Here is a 27,301-nt window from a genome sequence, read left to right as displayed (position 1 = left end):
TGGCACTCAACTTGTCAAACGGTCATTCAGCTTCTTGGCGGGAAATTGAATCATGTTTAGTTTTGAAAGTTTTGTTTTATAATTTCTAATAAATGTGTTTATTTAATCGAAAATATAATATAAATGTATTATAGGTTTTATTACCCATTAGGCCATGAGTTTTGTCTTTATTATTGTGACGAAGATCTCCCTCGGTCTTCTGCCTAAAAATCTGGACTAGACGCAGGGTAGATAATAACCACTTCAAGTTTCTTAAGAAGTGTGTCCACTATTTAGGTAGTTGGAGAAATAAATAAAAATGAAAGTTGGGGAATGCTTTGCTACGTAATAAAACATCTGAAACGATTTGAAATACATTTATTTTGTGCATCACTTCATACTCCCAATCTCTCTCACTCTAAACTCTAATATACAACACCGGATAGGGTGAATGATACATAATATTCTAAAATAAAACTATGTTTTATTATTTATTCATAAGACATTTAGTTAGGCTTCGTAACAATAATTGCGTTTCTCTTTAATTATGGCTCGAATATTTAATACACCTTTCATTTATAATATTTTATAAATTTCTTAATCTCCATTCTAATTACACTTCTGTATCCAACTACGTACAAATGTACAATCGCAAAAACAAAAATTATAATACATTACTATTTGTAACTATTATTTCATTTGAGTATTCTAGAATAGTACTTGATTTGATCCATTCTCACTCATTCTATTAAAGGGAATAGAGAATAGATAGACTACAATAAATAAAATGTAAGTAGAATTACTTGAAAGAGATCTATAGGTGAATATTTTAATAACATTCCTAATTGAGACATGACAAAACTTTACGCATCAGGGTTCTGTTTCTAACAGCTTTGGTTAAAATTTAATGTAGGTACAAACATCGCATTACATTCGAAAATAATTATTATTTAGTTCATTGACGATCGATGTGTTATATAAAATTTGTTTAATTTATTTAGACATAATATTGTGTTCAGGAGATGTGTCTCCTGAACACAATAGCAATAGTTGTAAGTAGGTAGTTTCATTTTCATATTAATATTATAATATTTAGTTTTGTTAAAATAGATCAATGTAAATTGCTAAAAGCATTGTTAGATTACAAAATAAATATGCATTTTCTGGTTTGGTAACCCTGTTTTCCTCAGAGATATGATTTTTATGGCTTTCAAAATAATCAGGCACTTCGTTTAACGTTGTTACAATGATATTGTGACGGAATAATCTTACAAAATATACGTATTTGAGCTTTAGAAAACATTTTCAAAATTTTAAAGTACAGTTTTCTTACTCTATCATAAATAAATTGACCAAATAACTTTACATTTTGACCTACGATGATGAATAATGTTGTGGGACATGAACAAACTAAACCAATCATAAATAACATGAGGGTAGGTATAGTTTGGGTATTATAATTACAATAGTTAAGCATGTACGACAAGAATTAGAAATACTATTTAGACAGAGAAAGCTAGGTTTAACAAGGTTCGCATTCCTCACAGAGACCTTATTACGTTCTTAGGGATAGAGTTAGGCTTAATTTAATTATAATCCGGTCGTTAATTTAGTAACCTTCTAAAGTTTAATTAAAAACATGACTGTAAAAACCCAAAATTGTAGAGTTGTCGTTTTCAATTTCTCTGTGAGAAGTGCGCACATTTCTACCGCAGACAACACATTCGATATGATCCAAGTATTGACCATTTAACTAGCATTCAGGAATGCTTGTATTCACATTGACGTTACAATTGAGTAGGGTATCAATATTTTTCATAAATTGGGCGCCATCATTTAGCTTGGGTACCCGATTCTGGAAGATTCTGTAACTTTTAAACTTTAGCGAAAATAGTAAATTATAATAGAGCACAGGAGTTTACTAGCTCTACATTTTTGCTAGTCAAGCAAGTGGACACGACGAGTAGCAAATTTAAAGAGCCCTCTAGGGCCTCTATTTACATTATTATTTAGCCCCTTAGCAAAGGGATATAAAAATAATCTGTTTCTCCAACGCCAATGTGAATCAAGTTACATAAAGTATCAAGCGATATATTTTACAGTGGAAAGCACCATAAATCTGTATATTCCTCTATAATTACTCACAACTTTGTCTTAACTATTTAAAGCATCAACATAATAAGAATTGGCACCAAAATAATACATTCTAAGTGGCTATGACGAATTAAAATCATAGGTTTAAATTACGGATTAAAAAACAATGGATTAAATTGCAGCAATTTTAGTTTTCTTAATCTAGTCTTATACAATAAAAAATCAACTGGTTTTTGGGCGCTGCTTTCCTAATATTAACACTCCAGCTATGATCTATTTCAAAACAAATTCTCATTATTAAAATATTTATTAATATTACCTAGTAGTTTCAATTAACTAACACTCCTCTTGGGACACCTAGTTGATCACTTTTAACTAAAATAAGTTTAGTAATAATGTAGTTAGAAGACATCGTAGTCGACTGCATGTTAGTAAAATCCACGAGACAGACCCAACGGCTCTCATTCATTTAACCATCTTCATGCGTGAAAAATTCTATTCATTACAATTTTTATCTATAACCTAAGTAGTGACTGACAGTTATTGATTCATCGTGTTTGTAGGTTTAAGATTCATATTTTTATTGAACTGAGCTAAGCTGTCGATCAAAATCGAAAGTCTTTAAAGTAGGTGCTCATTTGGTTTCTATTGACTTCAAATATTACACACAGACATTATAGCTATGCTTCAAACTGTAATCACATGCATCAGTGGGTTTTAGTCTCATGGAAGAAACAACTATAGTTTGGGAGAATCGGGATGAAACACTAGCTCAAGTCGCTGTCACAATAAGTTCGTACTCAATCCATTCGACTCTTATCTCTAGTCCTTTTCTTTGCCAAACTACAATACCCTATTTCAAAACAGATCCTAACTTGAGTTTACAAACCTACCCAGATCAAATGTACGCCGGTTGCTTAGCGGAATGCTGTAACGCGGCTAGCACGTCGTGTTTGAGTCTTACGTACAATCTTCCTTTTCTCCATGGGTTTTGGAGCTGTAATGGCCTAAAGTCGTCTCGCAGACACCTTTCCCGCGCTCCTATGACGGCCACCAAGCAGAAATCCTGCAACTTCTCTGGACCGTAAACAGGACCGGACTTTCCTTTGAGGACGGCAGCCATGTTGAGTTGCTTGACGACGAGGTCGATGACCTCGCGGGCTGAGGTGCGCGGCGTGACGTGTAGTTTGAGCGATGTGCCAGCAGCAAGACCCGTTTCGTATGCGGCAAATACCTGGATGAAAAGAAACAGAACTTTAGTAATGATCACAAAGGTAATCCGCCCTAACAAAATTTGTTATAAATACCTATCGTTATAAGAAGTGGTTGAGGTAAGAGGTGTTTTAAATAAGCCTTTACCTGTAATATTCCCGGCTGGTCCGGAGGCCGCTGATCTGCCGCCTTCGAATCGCGTTCCTCACTATCACTTCTTTCATCAGTCTTTGGAATCTTATTGTTATACTCTGCGTCTTCCTGAGTCTCCAGCAGAGGCTGTCTCTTCACACACATGCTCGCCTTCGGGAACAGATCCTGCCCCGTGTCTGTGTAGTCAACATCAGCCGACTTCACGTTAGTCATGCTCTTGGAAGTGATCACGGTGTTGGTAGCTCTGAAGTGCTTCCCCTGCGGACGGAGTTTCAAAGGAACTGACGTTGAGGTGATTGGACAGCTCTGGCTCTCCGAGTCACTCGACAGACTTTGGGCGGATTCAGACACATTCCCCTTGGACGTTCGCACGCTGATCATGCTTCCAGGATAAAACCCTTTCACGGTCAGCAATGGACTAGACGTATTCGATACGCTTGTTGCATTGATGCTATGCGGACGAGGTTTCTGTTCCACGTTCTCATTCTGAAGAACAAGTGTGTCTTCGCTTCGGGACGGGGGGAGACGGTTGCTTCCAGCACTCGTGTGAGATCCGGGCGACTTTATTTCAAACTGAGAGTTACTGCTCATGTAATTGTTGCTCATAGCACTCGATTGTGTGAACTGGGAATCGGCACTACCCTTCCTCGAGTATTTATTCTCGGCGCTCAGGTATTGCGAACTGCTCAAATTGAGCGTTGACACAGATGTCTGACGGGGAGCTAAACTCAATTGCTGCTCAGATTTACTAAACTCTGGATGTAAGTTGGCATGGTTTCCGTTTCCAGCAGGACCTGGCCAAGAACCTCGACCTGGTGAGGTTTTGGTAATCTTGCCATCTCTTGCAGTATTCGGTATCTGAAGAAAATCTACTTTCAAATTTGCATCTTTGTCGGTCACTTCTAACTCCGGGCCGTCGGAACAGATCTGAGAAGGAGTTTTGTCTAAGATATGTTTGAGCAGTATACCTGAGCTCGGAGAAGTTTTGTCTTTGTCTCTCGCGAAGCCTATGAGATCCATGAGCCACCGCTCCGCCTTCCATACGGTATTCAAGCTGTTCTGCAAGTCTTCTAATTTTGTTAATCGTTCTTTAGCAGTCTGAAGTTCTGTGCATGAGAAAGCTTCCCTGTGAGAGTGCGTGGCGAGAGCTACGTCCAGTTCCAACACGCAGCTGAGTTTAGAGTACTTGCTTAGGATGTTGCTGTGATAGGTTTGTAGGTGGATCATTTCGAACGCTTGGATAGGGAGGCTGAGGAGGTCTCCTTTTTGGAGGAGTATTTCTTTTTGTCCGGGGACGGAGCAGGCCTGTTCCGCGGGAGGGCAGATCATGATGAAGCTGACGTCATTGTTGAGTTCGATGACCTCGAGGTCATATATTCGGTGGGCGTCGACGCTTTCCATCGGGATCTCCATCTCCTTGAAGAGGCGGCGCGCGGCGCACGCGATGTGGTCCAGGAACATTTCTTGAGATTCTGAGGGTTTCTCCTGGCTGCCGATCGGCACGAGGCTGTTCATGGCTTGTACTTCTTCTGAGGACGCCTTTCCAGATTGCGTTCGAAGGTGATCCCATTCTTCACTGTAAAAAAAGTGCCTTTAGTAAGTGTGCGAAGTTTTGATTATAGCGTTAACGGTATGCCAAATCCAACCGAAAAAAGTTAGGTTAGGTAGGAAGGGGACCTAAGTGAGGGTAACAAAGACGAGTGTAGGTACGTGTAACCGTGTAAAGAAGTTCGTTCGTTTCAGCCGAAAGACGTCCACTGCTGGACAAAGGCCTCCCCCAAGGATTTCCACGAAGACCGATCATGTAAAGAAGTATAGGCTAATAAAGGTAACTGGGTTTCTTCCGCCACTTCTCAACACCAGCTGATATGATGTGGTAGGGAGAGCTATATTTGTCCTAAAAAGGGCGTACATACTAATAAGGAATTAGAATTTGAACACTCACGCTGACACGTGCGGGTTATCGCGCACTCGCGTGTGCGGTGGGACATTGGGTGTGCGCGCGGGGGCCACGATGCGGACCACCTCCACTGATGATTGTAGCTTCAGGTAGCCCAGGTACAGACCGCGCGGCAGCTGCACTCGAGACACCTGATAGAAAAAGAGAGATATTGTTTATTTTGTTCATCTGCTAACAGATGTTGAACTGCTTGTTAGATGACACACAGATGCTATCACAGCCAGTTTTGCGTAGCACGCATCCAGGTGCTTCCCATTTGTGTGTGTTGACACATCAATATCAAGCAATAAGACCTAAATGGAATCGTTCCAACGTTTTAGGGCCTATTTCACAACCAAACATCTTCAGCATCAACATTGTCCTGGGGACAAGAGCCTGGTTTGCGCCATCTCGTTATTGCAGCGACAAGACTGGCTAAATGGAGACGTTCCTTCTCTTCCTCTTCTTGAGCCTTCTCTATCTGATCATCCTAGCTAGACGTTAGTTATCTATTTATATTATTATCTCACCTGGTGATACGCGATCTGATCGTGCACAGAAGCCATGAGCAGCTCGCCAATAGTGTTGTCTTAACTGAGCACGCGGCGACGCAACCCAGGGATATGGGACCCAGGTCCGTTTAGCGCGGAGACTGCTTAGACAGATTTGCACGCACGGAATGGGTGCTATGCAGTTATTGTAATCTCACCTGGTGATACGCAATCTGATCGTGCACAGAAGCCATGAGCAGCTCGCCAATAGTGTTGTCTTCACTAAGCACGCGACGACGCAACCTGGATACGGGCGCCCATCGGGAGTTGAGTGCGGAGACTGACTTGACGGATTTCACGCTGTTCACACATGAGAGAACCACCGTGCCGTGGGAGTCTCGCAGCGGCTTATGGTAGAGTTGACCTGCACGAGAAAATAAAAATAAAAATCATGTGCGAAATAAACTAATTTAAAATAATATCTAAGGCCGGGTTCCCACTATGCCGGACCGGCATTTCTGCCGGAAACCGGACACCGGACAAGGGTGTTCACATTACACCGGATCACCGGATCCGAAATCCGAGCCAAATGAAGTGCGGGGAGCACGGGCGGGGCGGGGCGGGGCGGGGTGGGCCGCAACTCGTTCACATTACTCCGGTCCGGTGATTTTGCTGGCATTTTGTAGCGACAAAACGCTCGGTAAAAATGCCGGGCTCGGCGAAAAAGCCGGATCCGGGATAATGTGAACAGCTGAACAGCTTCATACAATTTGTACCGCCGCTAGGACTTCCGGCGATTTTGCCGGACCGGGAGATCTGCCGGTCCGGCATAGTGGGAACCCGGCCTAAAAGAAAAACAAGGCCAGAAGTTAAGCTTAAGCTCAGAACATAGCGACTTTAAGGCGTCTAAGATAGTCGTGAGACATTTTATAGCGACATGTAGAAATTTTATGTTACAAAACGTGACAGTTTTCAGTGAAACTGTTTGAAGTAGGTACTTCTGCGCCGGAGCGAAGCAATTTCGAAATTACAACTTGTCAGTTGGTGTCCCATGTTGTAACATAACTAGGGATCACGTGAGCGTTTGCTAGTTTAGAAAGTTACCAGTTGGGACCCATTAAAATTCTAGATCAGCTCAAATTTCTCAACATAGATCTTCACCCTGTATTTCTTTAATGCAGTCTGTCTTTTCTACAACACATACCTAAATCCTGTATACACAGAGCAGATTGCATTTGAGCAGCGGCCGTCAGTAGTTTCAACCTGAAGTGGATGGACGAGGAGGTGTGCTTCTCCATGTCGGACCGCAGCGATTTGACTTCGTCCCATGAGCATGACACCTAAAAAGTAATAATAGTATCAATATTAATAATAGTGAGACACCAGGTCTCATCGTGACCAGCATTGGAGTATCGAAGGTTATGTTTCAGGGATGGTATGGAGTCCATTCTGGGGTGCCACCCGGCCCTGCCCTTGTATACGCGTATGATGACGAGTTACCAAAGTTAAGGGTTTGTCACTGTTTTCATGTCATGCAACGAATAGATACTATCAGAAGAGAAAAATTGATATTGACGACATTGGAAATATGGAGCGATGTTTCTTTTCAGTCAATTGAAGTTAATAGAAGTCTGAAATGTGCACCGACTTTTGAGCCTTATCGAAATAAGTTTAGCAAACCTGAAAATGATTTATATGTAAAGTAGGTAGATACACCCTTTTTGGGATTAGCTACCTACTGATTTTCCAATTCTGTTGTTCTTACCTTCATAAGCCAGTGGAAGTCGGTGTAGATGCAGGTGGGGTAGGTCTCGTCGACCTCTATGACCGGCAGGAACTCCTCGCTGGTGACCAGCACCTTGTCTTCGTGGTACAGGATACACGCCAGGTATACGCCTCTGTGAAGTTAATGACGATTAAATCGAAGGAGTCCGATGTTGGGAATCGAATTCGAGAAATAAGCGATAAGCAAATGATTTTTTATCACGAAGTTCTGGAAAATAGGTATCTACATACAATGATAGGTACGACGATATCAAGCCATCTTACGTAACAACATAGGGAGATTCAGTATACCTGTAGAGTTTTTGTTTACAGAACAAGGCAGTATTTGACCGCAATCGCACCTAATGTTAAGTGAGATGCAGTTTTATAGTTTATTTATTTAAAACTTAATGGTTCACAGAGATAGAACTGCGTCCCCTTGAATCGGCAGTCAGATGTCGGGACCGTCGAGTTATTGCTGTTCATCTTTTCGTCACCACCTATGGCGGTTCATATTAGTTTGACACTAACTAGTTCATCACTACCACAGAAAAAAATTAAGTGTCTTATTACAAGTAGTTAAAGTGCGGTCCACACAGGTCGCGATCCTCATCAGTGAGGGACCGAGGAAGAAGAAGAAGAAGAAGAATTACAAGTAGTTAAGCGGTCTTTACCTTCTAAGGTTCTTCTGGAATTTGCTAGCAGCAGTGAACAGTTGTCGTATAGTCGCTGTCTTCTTCCTCGGCAGGCGCGGCGGCTGCGCCGGCGGCCGGTGTCTAGCACCGGCGGCGGCGGAGGCGAGCGCTTCGAGAGCCGCCGCCGCCCCGCCGGAATCGCCGCGGGTTGCCCTGGATGATACGTCTCGCCAGCCTGGAGACAAGCGAAGGTGAACCTTAATATCTGTCCTTAACTTTTGTGACAGATCTATTTCATAATCAATTCGTATTATTGTCAGTCTGTAACTTGTTCAGAGCTCATTCTTTTTCACAGATGAAACGAGCACGAAAAATTTCATTGGGAGAAATATCAAACGATTTGTGCCTTTATGCTATGGTGGCATCAAGTCTTGGCATCAAGTAGACTGATATAGCTTGACACGTTGGGAAATGTTGTACTTTATAATCCGACTTTACATGATTAGCGATACTTACATGTTTTAAAAAAACCCCTAGAAACTTCTAACTTAAATCTCTTGAGCAATCAAATCTCAAAGACTGATAGGTAGGTGGCTACTACTGTCTATAGACCACCCCATAAACCAATTGGCAAAAGTCGGAACACGTAACACTTAATACAGGTGTAAATTATCCACTTACTGCTAGGAACAACGCTCCTCGGCACCGAGACCGTGAAAGGCCCCCACCCCTTGAGGTTCCCAGCGGCCGCCCTGAAGAAGTACCGGCGGCCGCGGGTCAGGCCGGCCGCCAGGACCCTGGTCCCGCCGCTAGACACGATGGCCGCTACCTCTTGACTGCCGCACACGTTGGAGAAGTCCTCGCGGGACGACCATTCCACTGAAATAAGAATAGTTGTTAGTAGCTGCGATGTTTCTCTCTATTTTTCCGGACTAATAATACCACTCAAGCTGGCAGCATGATTTGCGTGAAAAGGATAGGTACAGCTAAGTAGTAGTTTCTTAACGTTGAAGTACCTACATAAAAAATAGTAAAAAATATGGCTCATAGCGAATGGCCGCCCGACAGAAAGAGGGACTCTTTATTGTACCAGAGGAGTATTAAAGAGTGCTCCTATAAGTAGGGAATAGATGACCTGATGATGCTGATGATACTCTAAAATCCGGTCGCCGAGCACGTAGAATTTCGTCTAATGACCCCAAGCTGCCCATCCTTATCGCTTACACGTAATTATATTGCTGTCGCGACTGTGCGACACGGGTGGCCGCAGTGAGTGTGTGAGCGCGACAGCAATATACCTAATTACGTGCGAGCGATAAGGTTGGGTAGCTTGGGGTCGTTGGACGAAATTCTACGTGCTCGGCGACCGGACTAGAATAGTTTACCTCTATACTTGGTGGTGATGGGCGGGTCCCGCTGCGCGACGTGCGGCGCGCGCGCGTCCCTCAGCCGCGCGGTGACTAAGTAGGTATGAGGTACTTAAGGGAAAGATGTGAGAAAATCACGCCTCCTTGTCCAGCCAGCATGAGGAGTGTACCTAGCATCCTTTTTACCTCTGGTATTAAGTTACAGAAGGTCTTACTCCTGCAGTAGAGATCAGTTGCCTGTCTTTATTGTATACCTCTATACTTGGTGGTGATGGGCGGGTCCCGCTGCGCGACGTGCGGCGCGCGCGCGTCCTTCAGCCGCGCGGTGACGGCGTGCGCGCCGCACACCTCCAGGTCGGGCGGCGGCGGCGCGGCCGGCGCGCGCGACTGTTGCCAGCCGAGCACAAGGCGTCTGGAAAGTAAAACGTTTTTTAAATGTAGAATTCAAGTTAGTTCTTTATTTTAAACGTTCAGATTTTTTTTATTTGTCTTAAAAACAGTGTTTACTGAAAACAACCAACGACAACACTGGCCAGAAAAGGTGATGAAAAGTTACGCGCGCTTTTTTTACGCAGAACAATACAATAAATATGAGCGCAATCGCATCTGATGTTAAAAATGAGGCAGTCTAGGATGGTTACAGGGCAGATAGGCAATTAATTGCCTATTCACTCTCGCCTTGAAAAGGCCCGGATTATAGTGTTCGAGAAAGACAGCAGGCAGCGAATTCTAGTCCGTAGCTGTTCGCATTATGAAAGAGTTATCGTTGGATTATCCCACTATAGAAGAGTTGTTTAAAATCTATCAAATATTATTATTTGGCTAGTTTGAGGACATGACCAATTAACCAGACCAAACACTTCTGTGATTTTGTCAAGAGTGGAATCGTTAAATACTGTACATAAGATGCTACAGCAACCTAGCTCGATGAGTTTCGATCAGACTTAACCTTAAGGCCTCAGCCTCGAATTTAGCGGGCAGAGACCGGTTCTCGAAAACAGCGGCGCGGGAGCGGGCAACGAGCGGGCAGCGCACTCTTTCTTTTGCCCACAATAAATCGAGCGTTAGGATTAAATTTGAATCGAAATAAAATTGTCGCCGTTGTTCAGACATTTCGTTTGCGAATAAAAACAAATATCTCGACAACACAACCCCGAACACAACACTTCGCCGCTAAAGCGCCGCGCGAGCTGCCCGCTTGTTTCGAGAACTGGTCTGCGTTGCCCGCCCCGCTCCCGCGCCGCCGCCGCTCCCGCTCCGCTGCCCGCTAAATTCGAGGCTGAGGCCTAAGATAAACTGTCAAACGACATGATAAGACCCTTACTTGAGCGTCCGCACCCTCCTCTCCCAGTGCTGGGCTTGCTTGTCTTTCTCCGAGCCGGCGCCGCCCGCGCAGCCAGTCGTGCCGGCTTGGCCACCCGCTGATGATCTGGTGATGGAAGAAGGAAAAGGGGATAACGTTTTGTGTTGAGATAAACAAATTATGGATGTCGCAGATATGTCCAAAAGATAAGACCGATTCAATCTTTTAAGATGTAAGGTTTTGATTACACAATCATAAGCACGTAACAAAAGAGGAATCACACACGATCCTAGTTTCTTACATGGACGTGCAGGGAATAATAATATTATTCCCCGCCTAAGCGTATAGTGCACATCGATCCATTGGGTGAGTGTTTCATGGAGTCTCAATTGGTTTCATTTACCTACTTTTATTATAAAATCAAGCCAATAGTATGTAACACAACCGAATTGAGAACCTCCTCCTTTTGTTGAAGTCGGTTAAAAAGAGGAATACGCGATCCCAGTTTCTAACATAGGCGTGCAGGGAATATCTCACGCCTAAGCGTAGTGCATATCGATCCATTGAGTAGGTAAGTGTTTCATGGACTTCGCATGTTCTCCACATGCTCGACAGCGATCTTCTAGTTTAAGGCCCATTTTGTGGAGGATATGGTTCGATGCATAATGCCCAGTTGCGCACCCGTAATTACTCGGGCTTGCCTTCTATTTCCCCTGAATACAAGTTTTACTGTGTACCTGAGAAAGAAGAAAACTAGTTCTTAATGCAATGTGTTAAGACCTATCTTACCTTGTGCAAGCCTCGTCCCGGCACGTCCTCTCCGGCGCACAGCCCACGACCTCGTGAAGGCGCGCTTCTGCATCTCGCACCAACCTTCGGAGATGAGCGCCGAGCGCTTCCGAACTTTTGACTGTAACAAATTCAAATTCAAAACGTTTATTGCATGTCACATTAAAAACAATAATAACTTTAGAACGAGGCATATAAATAAACTTTAGCACGAGACACATAATTACGCTGTGAAAACAATACTTTATGAATTTGAGACACACATTTCCACAACGGTAACAAGACACGGTGAGACGGTTTGAATCCTACTTCTTAACTGTGTAATTCAGCATCCGTTAAGTAGGTAGGTAGTCCTTAGTTATGTTAGTCGCATGATATTTTAAAATTCACTAATTTCTTAAATCGATTTCATCAAAAGTTGTACCTTCAATGTATTTAGGGGTTTCAGGAAAGTTAGGTTTTCAGGAAGTTAAGTCTACAAAGGCTATTGTTTTCGAAAAGTTAAGTTAGGATTTTAAAAAGTTAGGTTTTCGGTAAGGTAAGTTTTTCAAAGCGATTTTGTCACTGTAATCATGTTTCATGACTTTGACCCCAGTCCCCAGTACCTAACAAGTTGAAGATCCACCAACTTAGAGCGCCACGTGCCTTTGTTTGTTCATTTCCTTTTACTGTATACATAAGTGCCTACTTTTTGCCAGACGGGCCTACAACATGTTAATGTCCTTTGACATGTTAATAGTTTATAAACATTACACAAGTTACACGCGTCTACTACTCATATCAAGCTTCGTGGGTTCAGCAAATAACTGTGGTATTATTCACTATAGTACACAAAGATGTAGTAGGAATTCCCTTTCAATATTCAAGATCATAAACTGTATATTTCGTCAAATTACTTTGGTAAAGAAGGCTGCTGCACATCAATTAAAGATTCTAGGTTTAAAGAACATTTATTTCTCATTAAAAACATTACAGTCACTTACATGAGAAATTAACAAATTTTATGTAGGTAGATAATTTACAAGTTGTCCAATAGCCAGAACAAGCAGATGTACTTCTGCGGGAACCGTCCTAACAAACCTGTACTTACGTGAACTTTGTTGTACATAAGTTTACACTTATTTATTTACGTTTCTAATGTGGCATTTTTAGAAGTAGTCTATTTTGTAGAGCCTGTTAAAAGTTTAGTAGTACCTACTTAATCAGAATAACATTTACATTTTCACGAGAAGCCTGCGCGGGTTCGAAGACTTTTAAGAGCAAATGCACTAAATGATTTACTTATTGGTTTGGAATTTAGTTTTCTCCTTCATTCTATTTGTGATTTTAACTTACACTTATTTATTTCATGGCACAAATTATGTGTTGTGTTTAAGCTCTATGGTTTTCCAAATAAACAAAAACGAATAGTTTTTTAGGTTTAATTTTTTAACAATAGTCTATAGAGCTATCCACTGCTGTAAAAGCTCTACCTAATTTGGGGCCAACTTACATTGGTGTTTGAACATGAAAAATAAGTTATGGAAATTGGCTTCAACTGAAAAACCCTAAAAATGGTACTACTGTTGATTTCTCAACTATATTTACTCCAGTACACAATCCGTAGGAGTTTGTATTGTATCGGAATGTTAGTTTTGAGATCCCAAGTTAATTGAATTATATAACCGATGTTATTATTTATTAACTGTTACTAGAAACCAACGATAATGTCAGGTTAATATTTGATTATCAAATTGAATCGACGACGTAATAAAACAACATCCTACCGCTATGGTTTGAATTAAATTATCTGAACAATGACTCAAATTAAATGGTTATTAACTCTTTAAACTAACAAACTTATTACATGATGATTCCGTGAGTCCTAGAAGTTTTTGTATAAAACCAAATAAAGTTGAGCTTTGCTTTGATGTTAATTTCAGTAACCGAATTTGTGACTGGAAGTTTCGTAAATTTCGTAAAAACTTAGTACGATAAAAGCCGTTGTTTTGGTTCATCTTTCTTTTTGTGTGCTAATAAATTTGTATAATGACTTAAGTTTTCGTTTTCCTATATACTTATCGATGGAATAGGTCACAGGAAATACACCACGAATCCCATGCTTTATACAGAACATTCATGCCGATGGGGCAGAAAGGTTTTGGAATGGAGGCCGCGTATAAGAATAAGAATAAGAATAAGAAATTTATTCATAATGTTCATTACATGTCAAATTTTCAATATATTTTCTTATTAATAATAAACAATTGCAGTATTAATAAGAAATCGGAAAACGCAGCGTGGGACGTCCACCTACAAGGTGGACCGACGAAATCGTAAAGGTAGCAGGGAAGCGCTGGACGCAGGCCGCTATCAATCGATCAACATGGAAAGCATTGGGGGAGGCCTATGTTCAGCAGTGGACGTCCTATGGCTGAAATGATGATGATGATACAGAACATTGATAAATAGTGTTGGGACTACGAGAAACATTCTCGCTCGTAGTCCCATTAACGGGCCGAAATCTTGGGACCGCGAGAAAACAGGCATATAAAACTGACTATGAGTAAACTATCTATAGCATTGGTTCCCAAAGTGGGGGGCGCGCCTCCCAGGGGAGGCGCAAAGACCTTTAACTCCCCTTTAAAGGCGCGGGCCATCTGTGTAGTCACATGAGTAAAGAATACTCTCTCTTTACTCATGTGGTGTAGTTAAGTATAAAAAACCTGCGACCGCTGAGAGAATGCATTCCAGACTGCTCGATAAGACCAATAAATAAATCTTTACTGGAGGAGGGGGGGGCGCGGAATTTTTCGTATGGTCGAAAGGGGGCGCGTTTCAAATAAGTTAGGGAACCCCTGATCTATAGAGATAGCTCCTTGTTTCGATAGTACTTATCTCTTGAAGGAAGGTTCGATAGATCGATACTTCTGAGTCTTCCAACTTGCAAGTTCGGCCCCCTGGGGCTTCGCGACCTTTTCTTCAGTTATACCGATATTCGTACTCCTTGATGTTTTGATAGTTTTATGATTGAGGCAAAATGCGCGGAACGCTTTATCCTTGTGGCAACTTTGGCTGTATTGTTTGAGGATATTACTTTAAAAGTATGCGGGTGTTGTGAGCGATTGCCAAAATAAGTGTAGGAAAAGTCCTGTCTACAGTACTGTCCGTTCTGGCTAATAAATGTATAAAATGAAATGAATTAATTGTATTTCAACTACCTATTGTACTCGTATTGTGACATCATCACAAGATTATCGTAATTATAAACATGAATAACAGGGTGTCTCGTGCGTACCATAAAGTTGTTACACATGATGTATAAATAAAAAAATCTACAACATTATTTTGGTACCTACTATACTTACTCGTTGTAAGACTATTCAAATAAAGCATTTATTATAACATCGATCCATTATTTACAGAACACCTTGTATACTGTAAGTAAACATTTACACCGCAATACCGACAAATAAAATCTCATTCCATCACCACACCCCCGCAGATGAAATTGCCAGATAAAATCGTAACGGAATTATATCGAGTGCGGATTCGATAAATCTAGATAAGGTCGATTATTGTGAGTTTATTATCGAGTGTCAATACTCTGCTATCTGTTAATCAGGAGCTTTTGTGCTGATATTGCTGGCAAATATTTATTTGAATAGAGCTAAATTGGTTAATTTGGTTTAACTAACAACAAATAACGTTCAGTTATTAGGTTAGAGTCTGAGAGGTCTGCCGGTTTCTTAATGATTATTTATTATTATTCTTCGAGTTACTTGTCAATTATAAGTTCGCAGCAAGATAGATAATATAGATACGTGGCCCAAGAGCCTGGAGATTGTAGAAAACGCGGCATTTTACACACATTTTCATAACTTTCAGCTTTAATTAGGGCACGCAAGCCGCCTGTTTAAGTTCTTAATTCCATAGACTTCTAATTTATACTTCATCTACTATAAAGAACTAGTAGCCCGCTAATTACTTCAAAGAAAGTAATTAAGGCAACAATAGCTCAATGGTGTCGGACTGCCGATTCTGGACGTGCCAAATCAATATAACAGCATTAGCATAACTTAAGAGGTCCACCGGACTAAGAGCAATAAAAAGTTTCGTTTGTTTTAGCCAAATGATGTCCGCTGCTAGAGAAAGGCCCCTCAAGGATTTTGAAGAGCAATAAAAGATTATTTTTATGTGTAAACCTTACATTGTGTGCCCTCCTTCGCTCCAAATTCCATAAGCATCTTTGCCAGCTGCCGGTTGGTGGACAGCACGGCCACGTCCAGGGGAGAGAGGCCGTCGGAATTGAGGCTGGAACAAAACAGTAAATCACTTGAATATCTTTGTGAATCTATTTATAAAAGCGAAAGGTCACTGACTGATTGACTGACTGACCCACTCATCACGAAATCTCAGGAACTACAAGTGCTACGAGTCTCAAATTTTGCATGGGGGTTCTTTTTAGAACGTTGGTTCTCACTAAGAACGGACTTTACCCAACTCCACCCTTATGGGGGTAAAAATGGATCCACGCGTACGAAGTCGCGGGCGGCCGCTAGTATTATTTTAATATACCTAACGCTATCTAGTTACATACTAAGTAAAACTTGTAGGTACTTCTTGACAGTTCATAAACATAAATCTAAATGAGTACTTTTTGTGAATAATTATCATCATAAATCAGACAAATACAAAAAAATGTAACAAAATGTTGTAGCTTCGTTTACTTCACTTAGGTTCAGTTAAGTATAGCTGATTATACAGCCACTAATTTCATGTTGAATAGATAAATCATTATAGGTACAGTCAGCGTCAAATAGGTGCACCTAAATGGCCATAAAGACGATTCACCACCTTATTCCAATTTTAACAAAGTCACACGAACTATTTCAAGCTAACTGTACTGCTCTTTATAAAGTTTTGACGCTTTTGTAAACAGCGGGGAAACCATAATTTCAAGTTAAAGATTGTTAATTATTCAACAATTACTTTACACGCATGGCAACAATCATATTACTGAGGATCGTTAAAATGTCACAGTGAAGACGAATAACAATACACCCTTGCGATAATTTGGACCGAAATTGAATCTGAAAGGTTACTTATTTACAAACTCAGGCGCGGTCTCGCAGGAAAATCTTTATGGAGTGGCGTGAAGGGTGACCATGAGACATTTACTAAATAGTCAGGGAAAATAATATTAGGTACCCATACATTCGGAAATGACAGGTTATGGGACTTTTACAGTATAATTATGGCCGTCCGCCGTCACATAATTAATACACACACCTGCTAAAATCGGCAGTTTTTTTTTTATATTTCACAAGACAGATATTTGATAACAGTCACACTTGGTGATTCTTCTTAACATTCTTATTGACACTGGTTGCATGGGATCCCGTTAAGATTGTAATTATACGGATGAATGTCGCTCACTAATAGTGCTGCTAATAGTAGCTGTAGTTCGTTAATTTAATTAATAGATTCTTTTTTGTTACAAAGGTAGATATACTTTAGGTATGACGTATAATAGTAACCTTAATTAATTGCACAAATACATAAGACATCTCTTATGTATTTTTAATCATCATTAAACTACATATTAGGTTGAAGAAATAATAGAATATTGATTTCAGGGCCGTAAAGAAAAACTTTTAAATTTATCCTAACAAATACTAAACGTCTGGTAGCTATACTCGTAAGGCTGGCAAGTCGCAAATGTAGAGTGACATATTTGGGTTATTTGCCACCGCAGGAAAAACGCCTTTCTCCCTCGATGCCCGTTAGTTTTTTTGGGAAGTTTCCTTTTCCATTAGCCTTTGGAAGATGAGAGTGCACGTGGAAATTGAGATATAGCTGGCCACATATGAGACCACTTCTAATAAGTTGATGAAAATTGATCAAAATTCAACTATCTGTAGTATTAATAAATTGGTAGCTTATGGAAATCATTTTGTAGAGTCTGTGTTTACAATAGCAAATTGTAGAGATGATAGTTTAATTTAAATTTTTGAGTTCCACTGGTCCCAAAGAGAAAAACACTGATACAATCTAAAAAGCTTTACAGTAAAACAATGTAGGTATTAAGGTTCATTTATTTTTTAATTTATTACGAGCTCATGAACTCTACGCTCATGAAATTACAAATAGTTACTTATTTTATTTTATTGAAGGAGACATAAAATTAATCGTATCGTATCGACTTTAACGACTTGTTCAGTGAGAAATTATTTCGTTAATACCCAAGTATGTACCGTTTAAAATAATCATTTTGTAAGCGGTTTACTGCATTTTTAATTGGGTATCGTGTGCTATTTGCTTTGTAGGTACATTGACAATGCACTAATGAGCATTGAACACCGACAATTATGTAGTAATGAGCCAAAAGTGGCTCTAATTGGTTAGCAACTGTTTTCGCTAAAATTGTCAAAAAGATAATTCTACATACATAGATACAGCGTCGCTATACGCGGGCAGTATAACTGATTTACAGCAGGCCCACAGACAAAGGAAAGTGACAGCACATCCGACTATATGTTTATTAAATTGTCGTATCTATTACAACTATACAGGGTGGAAACGATAAGACGTGATCTCACTCGATTAAAACTATACAAGATTTCGAAACTGGTTACTGATCCTGAAAGTGATTCACGAGCTTTTTCAAACGGTACCAATAATTAATAGTTGACTGATATTAAGTTATTTTTAAAAATGGACTTAATAGACTTCTTCGATGCGTCTTAGGCCCAGAACAGACGGTGAAACGCAACTGCAACGAAACTGCAACTGCTAGTTACTTTTGAGTTGCATCTAAGTTTCTGTCATAGCGTCGGTTGAGAGACCACACATGAAGCGACCAGTTTGAAACTTTCAGTTTCATTCATCAGAATCATCACAAAGTTGCAGTATCTATTTCGTATTTGCAATTTGTGACTAACATTCATATCCCTCCGTTTCATATACGCACTTAGTGAGTCTATTGAGTCTTCCTCCACTGTATATCAAATAGTTAAAAAATAAGGAACTACTAATTGTATAAACGAGGCCTTGGCTACCAACAATAGCCGGATTGTTTTCTCATCGAATGAGTGGCGTTATCTTGATGAATACATCCAGTCAAAGTTAACTCGTATTTGGTTACACAGAAATGTTTAACTTTTGGATTTAATTTTGTTTGTGAAGTTAAGGTATATTCCCATTTGATACGAACGAACGAATGCGAAGTTAACCTGCTTAGCAAGGGTGGTGAGAGCAGGCCAAATCCTCCATTTCATCATCATCATCATCATCATTTCAGCCACAGGACGTCCACTGCTGAACATAGGCCTCCCCCAATGAATTCCACATCGCCCGGTTAGTAGCGGCCTGCATCCATCGCATTTCTGCTACCTTTATGAGGTTATAGGTCGACCTTGTGGGTGCCCTCAATTTGTCTTTGAAAAATTAAAGAGGGTCGTGCTCCTGTAGTGGAGACCAAAGCGGGCTGATGCATACGCGGTGCGGTTCAAATCGGGTATCTCCATGATGTCATGAAAATATTGCAGCTCATCCTGTATGTAGAGACGACAATTAGGCCACGTTAAGTTTTACTCTAGTATTTTATATGCGTACCTACTTAAATGGAGGTAATTTTGTAACACAAACGTACAGTCTAACTAATGTATGTAGACGACATATTCGCTAAAATTACTATTAAATTGTTTTAAGTTCGTGATTCTTCAGTAAGTAGTCAATTACTTAAAGTGTACTCTATTGTTATCATCAATGTTCACGAGTAACAATGAGGTACGGAAATATAAAACTCAATTAGCTTGAATTTAACCTTCCAACTTACTTCGAAGCTTAAAGTTTCAGCTTGAATGCTTAAAACTTAAAGCGCTAAGTCAAGGCTTATATTTATATTGTGGATTTAGCGGATTACGTCTTGCACTGTAGGTTAAGAGTGCTAAATGAACCTTATTTTCAAAGGATGATTACTTACTTACCTATCTAACTACCTTACAGTTTATTTAAACATATTTAATTTCATAGCTAATGTACGTATAGACTTCAGAAAGTGTAATGGTTTTGCTACTTAATAACAATATACTAAATTTCTTGCAACACTTATAAACTTTTAATCGTAAATGTACGCGACTAGTTGAATATACAATCTTACATTATAATACTAAAATTCAATTTGCAGTAAATTCTATTAAAGTTGCACATAATGTGTTTGTTTCAGCAAAATCCCAGAAGTAATCTAGCAGTCCCTGCACTGTTCACATCAAATTGTAGGTATTAAATAATATTTGGTTTATGCGAAAGTAGAGTCAGCATAGTTGTCAAAACTAGGCAACTATCTATAAAACAACTTATTTATATCACAAAATAATATTAGATTGGTTCGTGAACTTGTTCTCATCATATTATTTGATCTTTTTTCATGTAAGAAGGAACATTATACACAGAAGAACAAAATAGAAGAATACATAGATTTAAACGGGACTATTCCCACCTCTCTTTCCCATCGCTACATCTCCTACGTATCTACAGCTTGACCGCCAATAAAATCCCAACCAGTGAAGGTCAAGTTTGTCCCGGGGGAAAGTTTATACACAGACTAAGTAACAATTTCCAATATCTACCTGTTGACATCCACGTCCGTGGACTCCAAGATGTTCCGCGCTTTGTCCAGGTAGCCATGTTCCACTGCCGCGAAGAGGGCTGCAACAATACAAACACGAAGTTAAAAAAGAGAAAAGAATAATTAATTAGGGGAATTGAGTACGTATATACCTAGAACTAATAACTGTACAAAATATGAAATTTTATGGTAGGCAGATATGCACTCCCACATCGCCCGGTTGATAGCGACCTGCATCCAGCGCCTTCAGCAATCTTTATGAGGTCGTCGGCCAACCTTGTGGGTGGTCACACTACGTACGATGTGGAAGTCATTGGGGGAGGCCTGCATTCAGCAGTCCTGTGGCTGAAATGATGATGACGAAGACGCGCATTTTGAAAATAATTAATTCGTACATTAAACAAGCTGATAGGCATAACAAATATGTAATAATTTTGAACATTATTAGGTATAGGTTATTGCGGTTGATTTAATTAGGGATACCAGTTTTTCTTTTCCTGTTTAAAACAAATACAAATGTATTGCAAATAATATTATCAATTTTCAATTGTAAACCCAAACGTAAACATTACATATTGTTAGACTATAGGTATTACTTTATCCTTTACAATGAAGTGACTAGTCGAAAGTGTTTATTTAGTAACATTACTCGTTGATATTCCTCAAAAGGTACATATGACAGCACATCTTCAGACTAAACAAAATGAAAGAAACATACAGGATGTCCCAAAAAGTAGTGTTAAGCCGAAGCCTAGAGGTTCAACAGTAGGGCCACCAGAATCAACTACATGAATGTATGTTCCGCAATTTTTAATAGTTTTTGAGTTATGATTGTTTTAAATTTCTGTGTTTAGGCACTTTTTTGGTCACTTTGGCGCAAATAGTCAAGTTACATGCCTGTTTTTTTTATTATTATTAAATAAATATTAGGCCTAGCTGATTTAGAAGTATTTACATTTATAACACGAATGTAAACTAAAAACGGTAAAAAAAAAACATAACTCGAAAACTATTAAAAGTCGCGGTGATTCGAGTAGTCCTAGTGATGCTCTGCTTCTGGGCTTCGGCTTGACATTACTTTTTGGAACACCCTGTGTATTATGTTGTACACAACATTAGACACCACAGTATTTAGCTTGATGTGCCGTAGTCCGTAAGTTAACGTTGATACTGGCGAGAAATAACATTTTATAATACTCGCAGTCGTTAAGTCTAGGCCCCTAAGGCGGTGTACCAATCCCTTAAAAGTTGCAATTGTCCTCCACCAATAATCACAAGCTTGTGCAATACTTATTTTTAGTTGCAGTTTATGTTCAATTCAGCAAACTGTGTGTAATTTTGTGTTCTCTTCTTTGAAGAGGTGTATTCGGTGTTAAGTTTAATGTCTAATTAAAAACAAGACGACAAAACTTCTTGTTTGTAATCGACAGTGATTAAAAAAAAAAAAAAAAATATAAAGAGTTTCAATATCCCTAACAAGCCTGGCAGCTAACAAAAACAAGAACAACACAAAAAAATAAAAAAGAACGAAATAATACCATGCAGGTGTATGTTAACTTGTGCGATTTTGTCTTGATGCGCGCGCGCGTCCTTCTGCTGACGACGGGTCGCCTTGTCGAGGGTCGGGGGGAGGGGAGCGCACGCGCTTAGAGACGGCAGCTCCCCCCCACACCCCTCCAGCAACGCGCCGTACTGGAGTTCTAGAGAAACAAAAAGTAACTTAAAGAAAAAAGAAAAAGAAACTAAAAAATAAATTGGAAACAGAACCGCTGTCAACAAAATATCAAACAAAAAAAAAACAAATGGAAAACAAGAAAAACTCAATAAATAAATAAGCCATTAAGCCTGAGATTATTATTAAAAATTATTCTTGAATTCGTAAGATTTGACGTCAAAGTATTATTTTGCATCAATTCGTTGATGTCTTTTCCTCATCGATGTGAAATGTTTACCTAATTACTATTATTTATCGCTCCATCGCGCAAATGCTTTAATTCGATAGATTTTACTCGTATTTAAATAGGATCTATTATATTTTTGTATTTCACAAAACATACCTAATTTAAAAATAAATAAAAAAAATTTTTTTGACAACTTTAAAATGATGTTAATGTTGAACCCGGAATCATGGAAGTTTCTAGTAAAGGTATTGTTTTTTAAAAGAATCTTATTTTACAAGACGTTCCTATGGTATCTGTTACCTGTTTAGAAAACATTCTGCATAGTTTTAACTAGTACTTATGAGTATTAGTTACAGTTGTAACAATTATTTTATTTTATGTATTTAAAAATCGGCAAGATTTTGCCTGATAAATAAATTCGTCAACCTTAGCCAACAGTATGTACTTCATCAGCTATTAACAACATGTCCACTGATGAATTCAAAGCCAGATGGATTGTATGTAAATGCTCGACAGATACTCGGCACCAAATTCAATGCCTAACATTATGGCCTTTTACTTAAAAAAAGCTGGTACATGCTGGTGTTTATTTCCGCATATTTTTTTGCGAAATGAAAAAAATAAAATAAAAACAAAACACTGTTAATAATATTCAATTAATGTTTTTTTTTCTAGGTCGACCTAAAAGGTGTATATTCAACTTTTGTGTGATTCACTACAAAGTGTGTTACTACTCTTTGCCTTATCAAATTTGATGACGAGCGTCGAAAAGATAGCATTGGTCATACGTTTATTTCTCTTTATTTTATTCCTGAGATCTTAACTTTTGTCGTTTGTCGATCTTAACAAAGCCATTAAAATAAATCTAGAGCATCAAACGTTAACGATAAGACAATTATCTAAGGCTTTTTTTTATTATTTTAAAGTGGGCTAAAAATTCCAAAAAACTTTTCATCAAATAAATTAAGTGTTTGTCTGACACATTGCTATTTTATGTCAGTAAACACGTTAGGTATTATTATTTCATTTGTCTGTACTATGAATGTTAACATTACACGTTTCTTTTTACAAACATTCTTTTTGAAATACAAAACATTTTTTAAAATACATACATCACCCTCTGCACTTCGCTCTCACAAAACAATGTGAAAATATAAATAAGTTAAAATGGGACAAGCAAATGTTAATGTTCTTTTTTTTTAAGAAATTAATATTTGTTCTTTTCTTTCTAGAATATTTGCTAGTGCGCAGTATTAAATTAATTTATTTTATATATTTTGGAAATTCACGAAGTTATTTGATCTAATCTCCGAATTTGCTTGAATCTTGAATTTATATTTTACCCCCTTTCCATACGAAGTTTAAAGTTAGCTTTCGAAGAATTAATAAAAATACTATTGTATAAGTCTGATGATAGTATAATATTTTCGTGATGTAAGCCTCGATAATAATAATAACCGAGTAAATAATACAAGACTTTATGTACTCTTATGTCACTGGTAGTCTTGTTACTTATGTATTTTATGCACATATTATGAGGTAACAAAACGTTGTTTCAACTTTAAAACAAGAAGAGAAATGGTCGATTATGATAATCATAGCTGTCGAAGAATACATTTTTACGTCATATGCTAGTTAACAATGCCAAGTTTATTTACCTCTTTGCATTAATAAACATAGAGTTTTATCTTTTTTTTTGCTATTACAAAACAACGGCTTGATGATAACTTTAGATAAGGTGAAATGATTCGGTATTACACTAGAATATTGGCTAACAATTTTAAGTTATTGATTATCTTATACATATAATAGTGAAAAAAAAAGAATTTCCGAATGCCACTGTGATTCAATGCACAAAATTCCAGTGGCATGTCATAAAGAAGTCGTTGAGGTTATAATTTTCTCCAGATTCATGTGCTTAGTTAATTCTTATGTTTTCGTAACTAATAGTGATTTCAAAGCGATCAGATTTATTTCAAACTAGCTGACCCGGCGAACTCTGTTCCGCCTTAAAGGCAATCTTTCCTTATTTGCTCACTGTTTAGACCTACCCTGGACTACGACAAACATTTTAACCAGACTAACGAACATCATTTCTATTTATATAGATATAGATAGATTACCAAGTTTAGGATGTAAAGTGCACTCTACATTTTTGTTGCAAAAAAATTTACTATTATAATGGCCGCAGTGTTCAGCTAGATATGCCGTTGTGTGCACTAAAATATGTGTCAGACTGTATGAATAACTGAATGTAAAAATCAAACGTCCTCAAGCGCAAGGCAAGGTAACTCAATGGCCTTATTTGGCACCATGCAGCCCATTACGATTAGGATTTTGGCCGATCACAAATTCACAAGGCAAACCTGCAGTGCTTTGAGTTTTGACAACACTGTGATAGCAATGATGAAGTACCTCTTTAATGACGTTGTAAGCGAATTTGGGTTTTGTTGAATTGTGTTAAAATTCAAGTTTGCTAAAACGTAATTGCGTAAATAAGACACACTTCAGCATAATATCAGATACCTATTCTAAATAACGCCTTTTTTGGTCACCGTCGAGTTTAAGGCTCTTTAGATAAGGTGGTTAATTTACTAAGCGTAGAGTTATTATAATTAGAAATTAAGCATTCCATGACGAATCTAATTAAAATTTCGCAAGCATTCATTTATTAGAAAACTCACACGTTTTATTTAAGATTTTCACAATGATGTGTGGGTTTCTCTCTTTCGCTTTAATTTTTCAATTCTTAAATAAGAATTTTGTTAATGTTTCATTTTACTACGCGTTGTGCTAACTAGAAACTGCTTAGCCTCGGTGCATCTATACTAATATTATAAATGCGAAAGTAACTCTGTCTGTCTGTCTTGCTTTCACGCCTAAACCACTGAACCGATTTTTATGAAAGGCATAGAGATAGTTTGAGTCCCGGGAAAGGACATAGGATAGTTTTTATCCCTGTTTTTGAAACAAGGACGTGCACGATAAAGTTTTTCTGTGACAGACAAAATTCCACGCGGGCAAAGCCGCGGGCGGAAAGCTAGTTTCTTAATAAATGTTTTTCCTGATTTGCGCTAGCATATTACCAGAGTGTTATCAGTTTAGTAGATTGATTTAGTAGATGCATTAATGCATAAGAATTTGAAACGAAACTTTCTGTGGAATATTATGAGTGACGTTTGTACAAAAAAAGCAAAAGTGTTAAAAACTGTTTTGATTAACTACATTCTCACAGAAGTGACGACGTACACTTTCATCACAGTAGGAAAGAAACTGCATAGTCATGAATTTTAGTGTGAAGTAACAAATCTTTCCCAGCTAAGCAGATACGTTATCTTGAGACGCCAGTTTTGTAATTGACATAGCATAAGTTTTATCTTTGGTTTTTACTCAAGTTAGTAGCTGGGTTTATTCGTCTGTGACCCAAATTTTAGGTCAAGTTTTAATCATTGTAAAATTAAGTGGAATATGCACAATTTAAAATGGTTACTGCAATTTCACGTCATACAAGAAAACCTAATTTATTTTTAGATCATAACAAATCTTTAGCAAAATTTAAGCTCAAGGCGAAAACTAATGAATAATTCAATCGAAAGCATCACGAAACCAATTCCCATAATGACTAAGGTGAAAGGTTCCCACCATTGTTTGTAAACACGTTATTGTTCCAATCGCTCGTGACGATAACGTGCGTGTACGCATCGCGTGGCTCTTACTCAACAAACCGCATGAAAGCAACAGTGATGTATCGTTCAATCGCTATAGCGGAAACCGTGACGAGGCCGTCTAAGTCGACAAAATCGGCCGTGTCTCGGAGGTTATCGATACAAATCGGAAGTAATTCCCATCCATATTTGGAGTGCAACTGGCAACACAGACACATGCGCAACACGCCACGATAAAAACAAAAACACTTGAAAAGTTCGAAATTCAAAAAAGCACTGGCCGTTGAACGAAAAAAGAAATAAGGAACTGACCACACATCAAGAAGTCTAGCATGTCAGTCCATTGCAGTATCATAATTGCAACTGAGATGGTCGCACGGGTTTACAGCTGGGTATTGTGTACTATCTCGATCTCATGTGCCATCGGCTCTATCTAAAATCTTAGAGTGTGCGAAAGTGACACCTTGCAGCGGCTAACTAGGTTGAGTGCAAGTTCAATTTTGTTCTCAAATTAGTTTAGCGCTGAGGTCGACAGAGATGGCGCCGCTCGAGACAAAGTGTTTCCAGTAATAACATCATTGAATAACATTTTTATTTCGATAACAAGCTTATGAAGTTTCAGCTAGCTTCCCTGTAAACTTTAGGGTTGCGCCAAGCATTTTAAGTATTTTTCACAATTTTATATAAGATTTTTTTCAATGCGGAATCGGAAGACACTGCTCATTTTAACAACGAACTGTAGCTATAAAGATAGCAGTAATATTTACAAAAGAAACTTCCCTTTTTGTTCGATTATCTTCACAATAGCAGCACTAACAAACGTCTAATGAGTCGTAGCCTTTCCAGACCTTTCTTTGCAGCTCTAATCTCTATTTCTAATGGCGTTTCCATGGAAAGTACAAAAGAATTGCTATCAAATTAGAATTAAAAGGTCAATGTCTTCACTTTCGAGCACTCATTATGCTGTAACGGACTTCTCACGGAGGTACATTGTAATTTGGGCTTATGTAATCTTGAATAACCTCACATAACGTTTTGAAATAAATATTAATTGCCAAGGGAAGCTGGGTATTTGCCAGCAATTATGGGTAATGATGTTGAGCGTTTTCTTTTACATTGTACTTGTTAGAAAATTGGCGCTGTCTGTAAAATTACGGGTTATTTTGACATGTGACTCGACATTAATGGCTTAGATGTTACGGTTGTTTCAATTTTAAAGTAGGTACCTTCGTACTGAAGTAAATGGTATGATCGACTTATTCTTGGAGCCTCGTTCACCATCTTTGAGCAAAGCATCAACGTGTTTTACTTGTGAAATAGTGTTAATATCAGGAAGCAACAACTTAGAATTTTACTCGGAGATCGTGAAAGAGGCCTTTATATAATTTCTGGAATTAT

At 38.7% G+C, this 27,301-nt stretch overlaps 1 protein-coding gene across 1 annotated transcript in view; it reads right to left on the bottom strand.

Annotated features, from left to right (window-relative positions):
- Positions 1–2,606: 2,606 nt before the first annotated feature.
- LOC135074851 (ankyrin repeat and fibronectin type-III domain-containing protein 1) overlaps positions 2,607–27,301 on the bottom strand; it is a 52,248-nt gene continuing 27,553 nt past the window's right edge. Inside the window, exons 3-17 of the mRNA XM_063969233.1 lie at positions 21,876–22,037; positions 20,339–20,417; positions 15,916–16,019; positions 11,727–11,847; positions 10,959–11,063; positions 9,889–10,046; positions 9,653–9,727; positions 8,949–9,146; positions 8,307–8,502; positions 7,634–7,766; positions 7,073–7,208; positions 6,087–6,292; positions 5,384–5,529; positions 3,433–5,014; positions 2,607–3,307 (exon numbers count right to left, since the gene is read on the bottom strand). Of these exons, the coding sequence (XP_063825303.1) occupies positions 2,972–3,307; positions 3,433–5,014; positions 5,384–5,529; positions 6,087–6,292; positions 7,073–7,208; positions 7,634–7,766; positions 8,307–8,502; positions 8,949–9,146; positions 9,653–9,727; positions 9,889–10,046; positions 10,959–11,063; positions 11,727–11,847; positions 15,916–16,019; positions 20,339–20,417; positions 21,876–22,037 (3,737 nt within the window). The 3' untranslated portion in view covers positions 2,607–2,971. The remainder of the gene's footprint in view (positions 3,308–3,432; positions 5,015–5,383; positions 5,530–6,086; positions 6,293–7,072; positions 7,209–7,633; positions 7,767–8,306; positions 8,503–8,948; positions 9,147–9,652; positions 9,728–9,888; positions 10,047–10,958; positions 11,064–11,726; positions 11,848–15,915; positions 16,020–20,338; positions 20,418–21,875; positions 22,038–27,301) is intronic.

This window comes from Ostrinia nubilalis, chromosome 9 (genome assembly GCF_963855985.1).
Source record: "Ostrinia nubilalis chromosome 9, ilOstNubi1.1, whole genome shotgun sequence".
Classification (NCBI taxonomy): domain Eukaryota; kingdom Metazoa; phylum Arthropoda; class Insecta; order Lepidoptera; family Crambidae; genus Ostrinia; species Ostrinia nubilalis.
The sequence above is the reverse complement of the archived record's forward strand: the minus strand, read 5'-3'. Positions and strand labels throughout refer to the sequence as shown.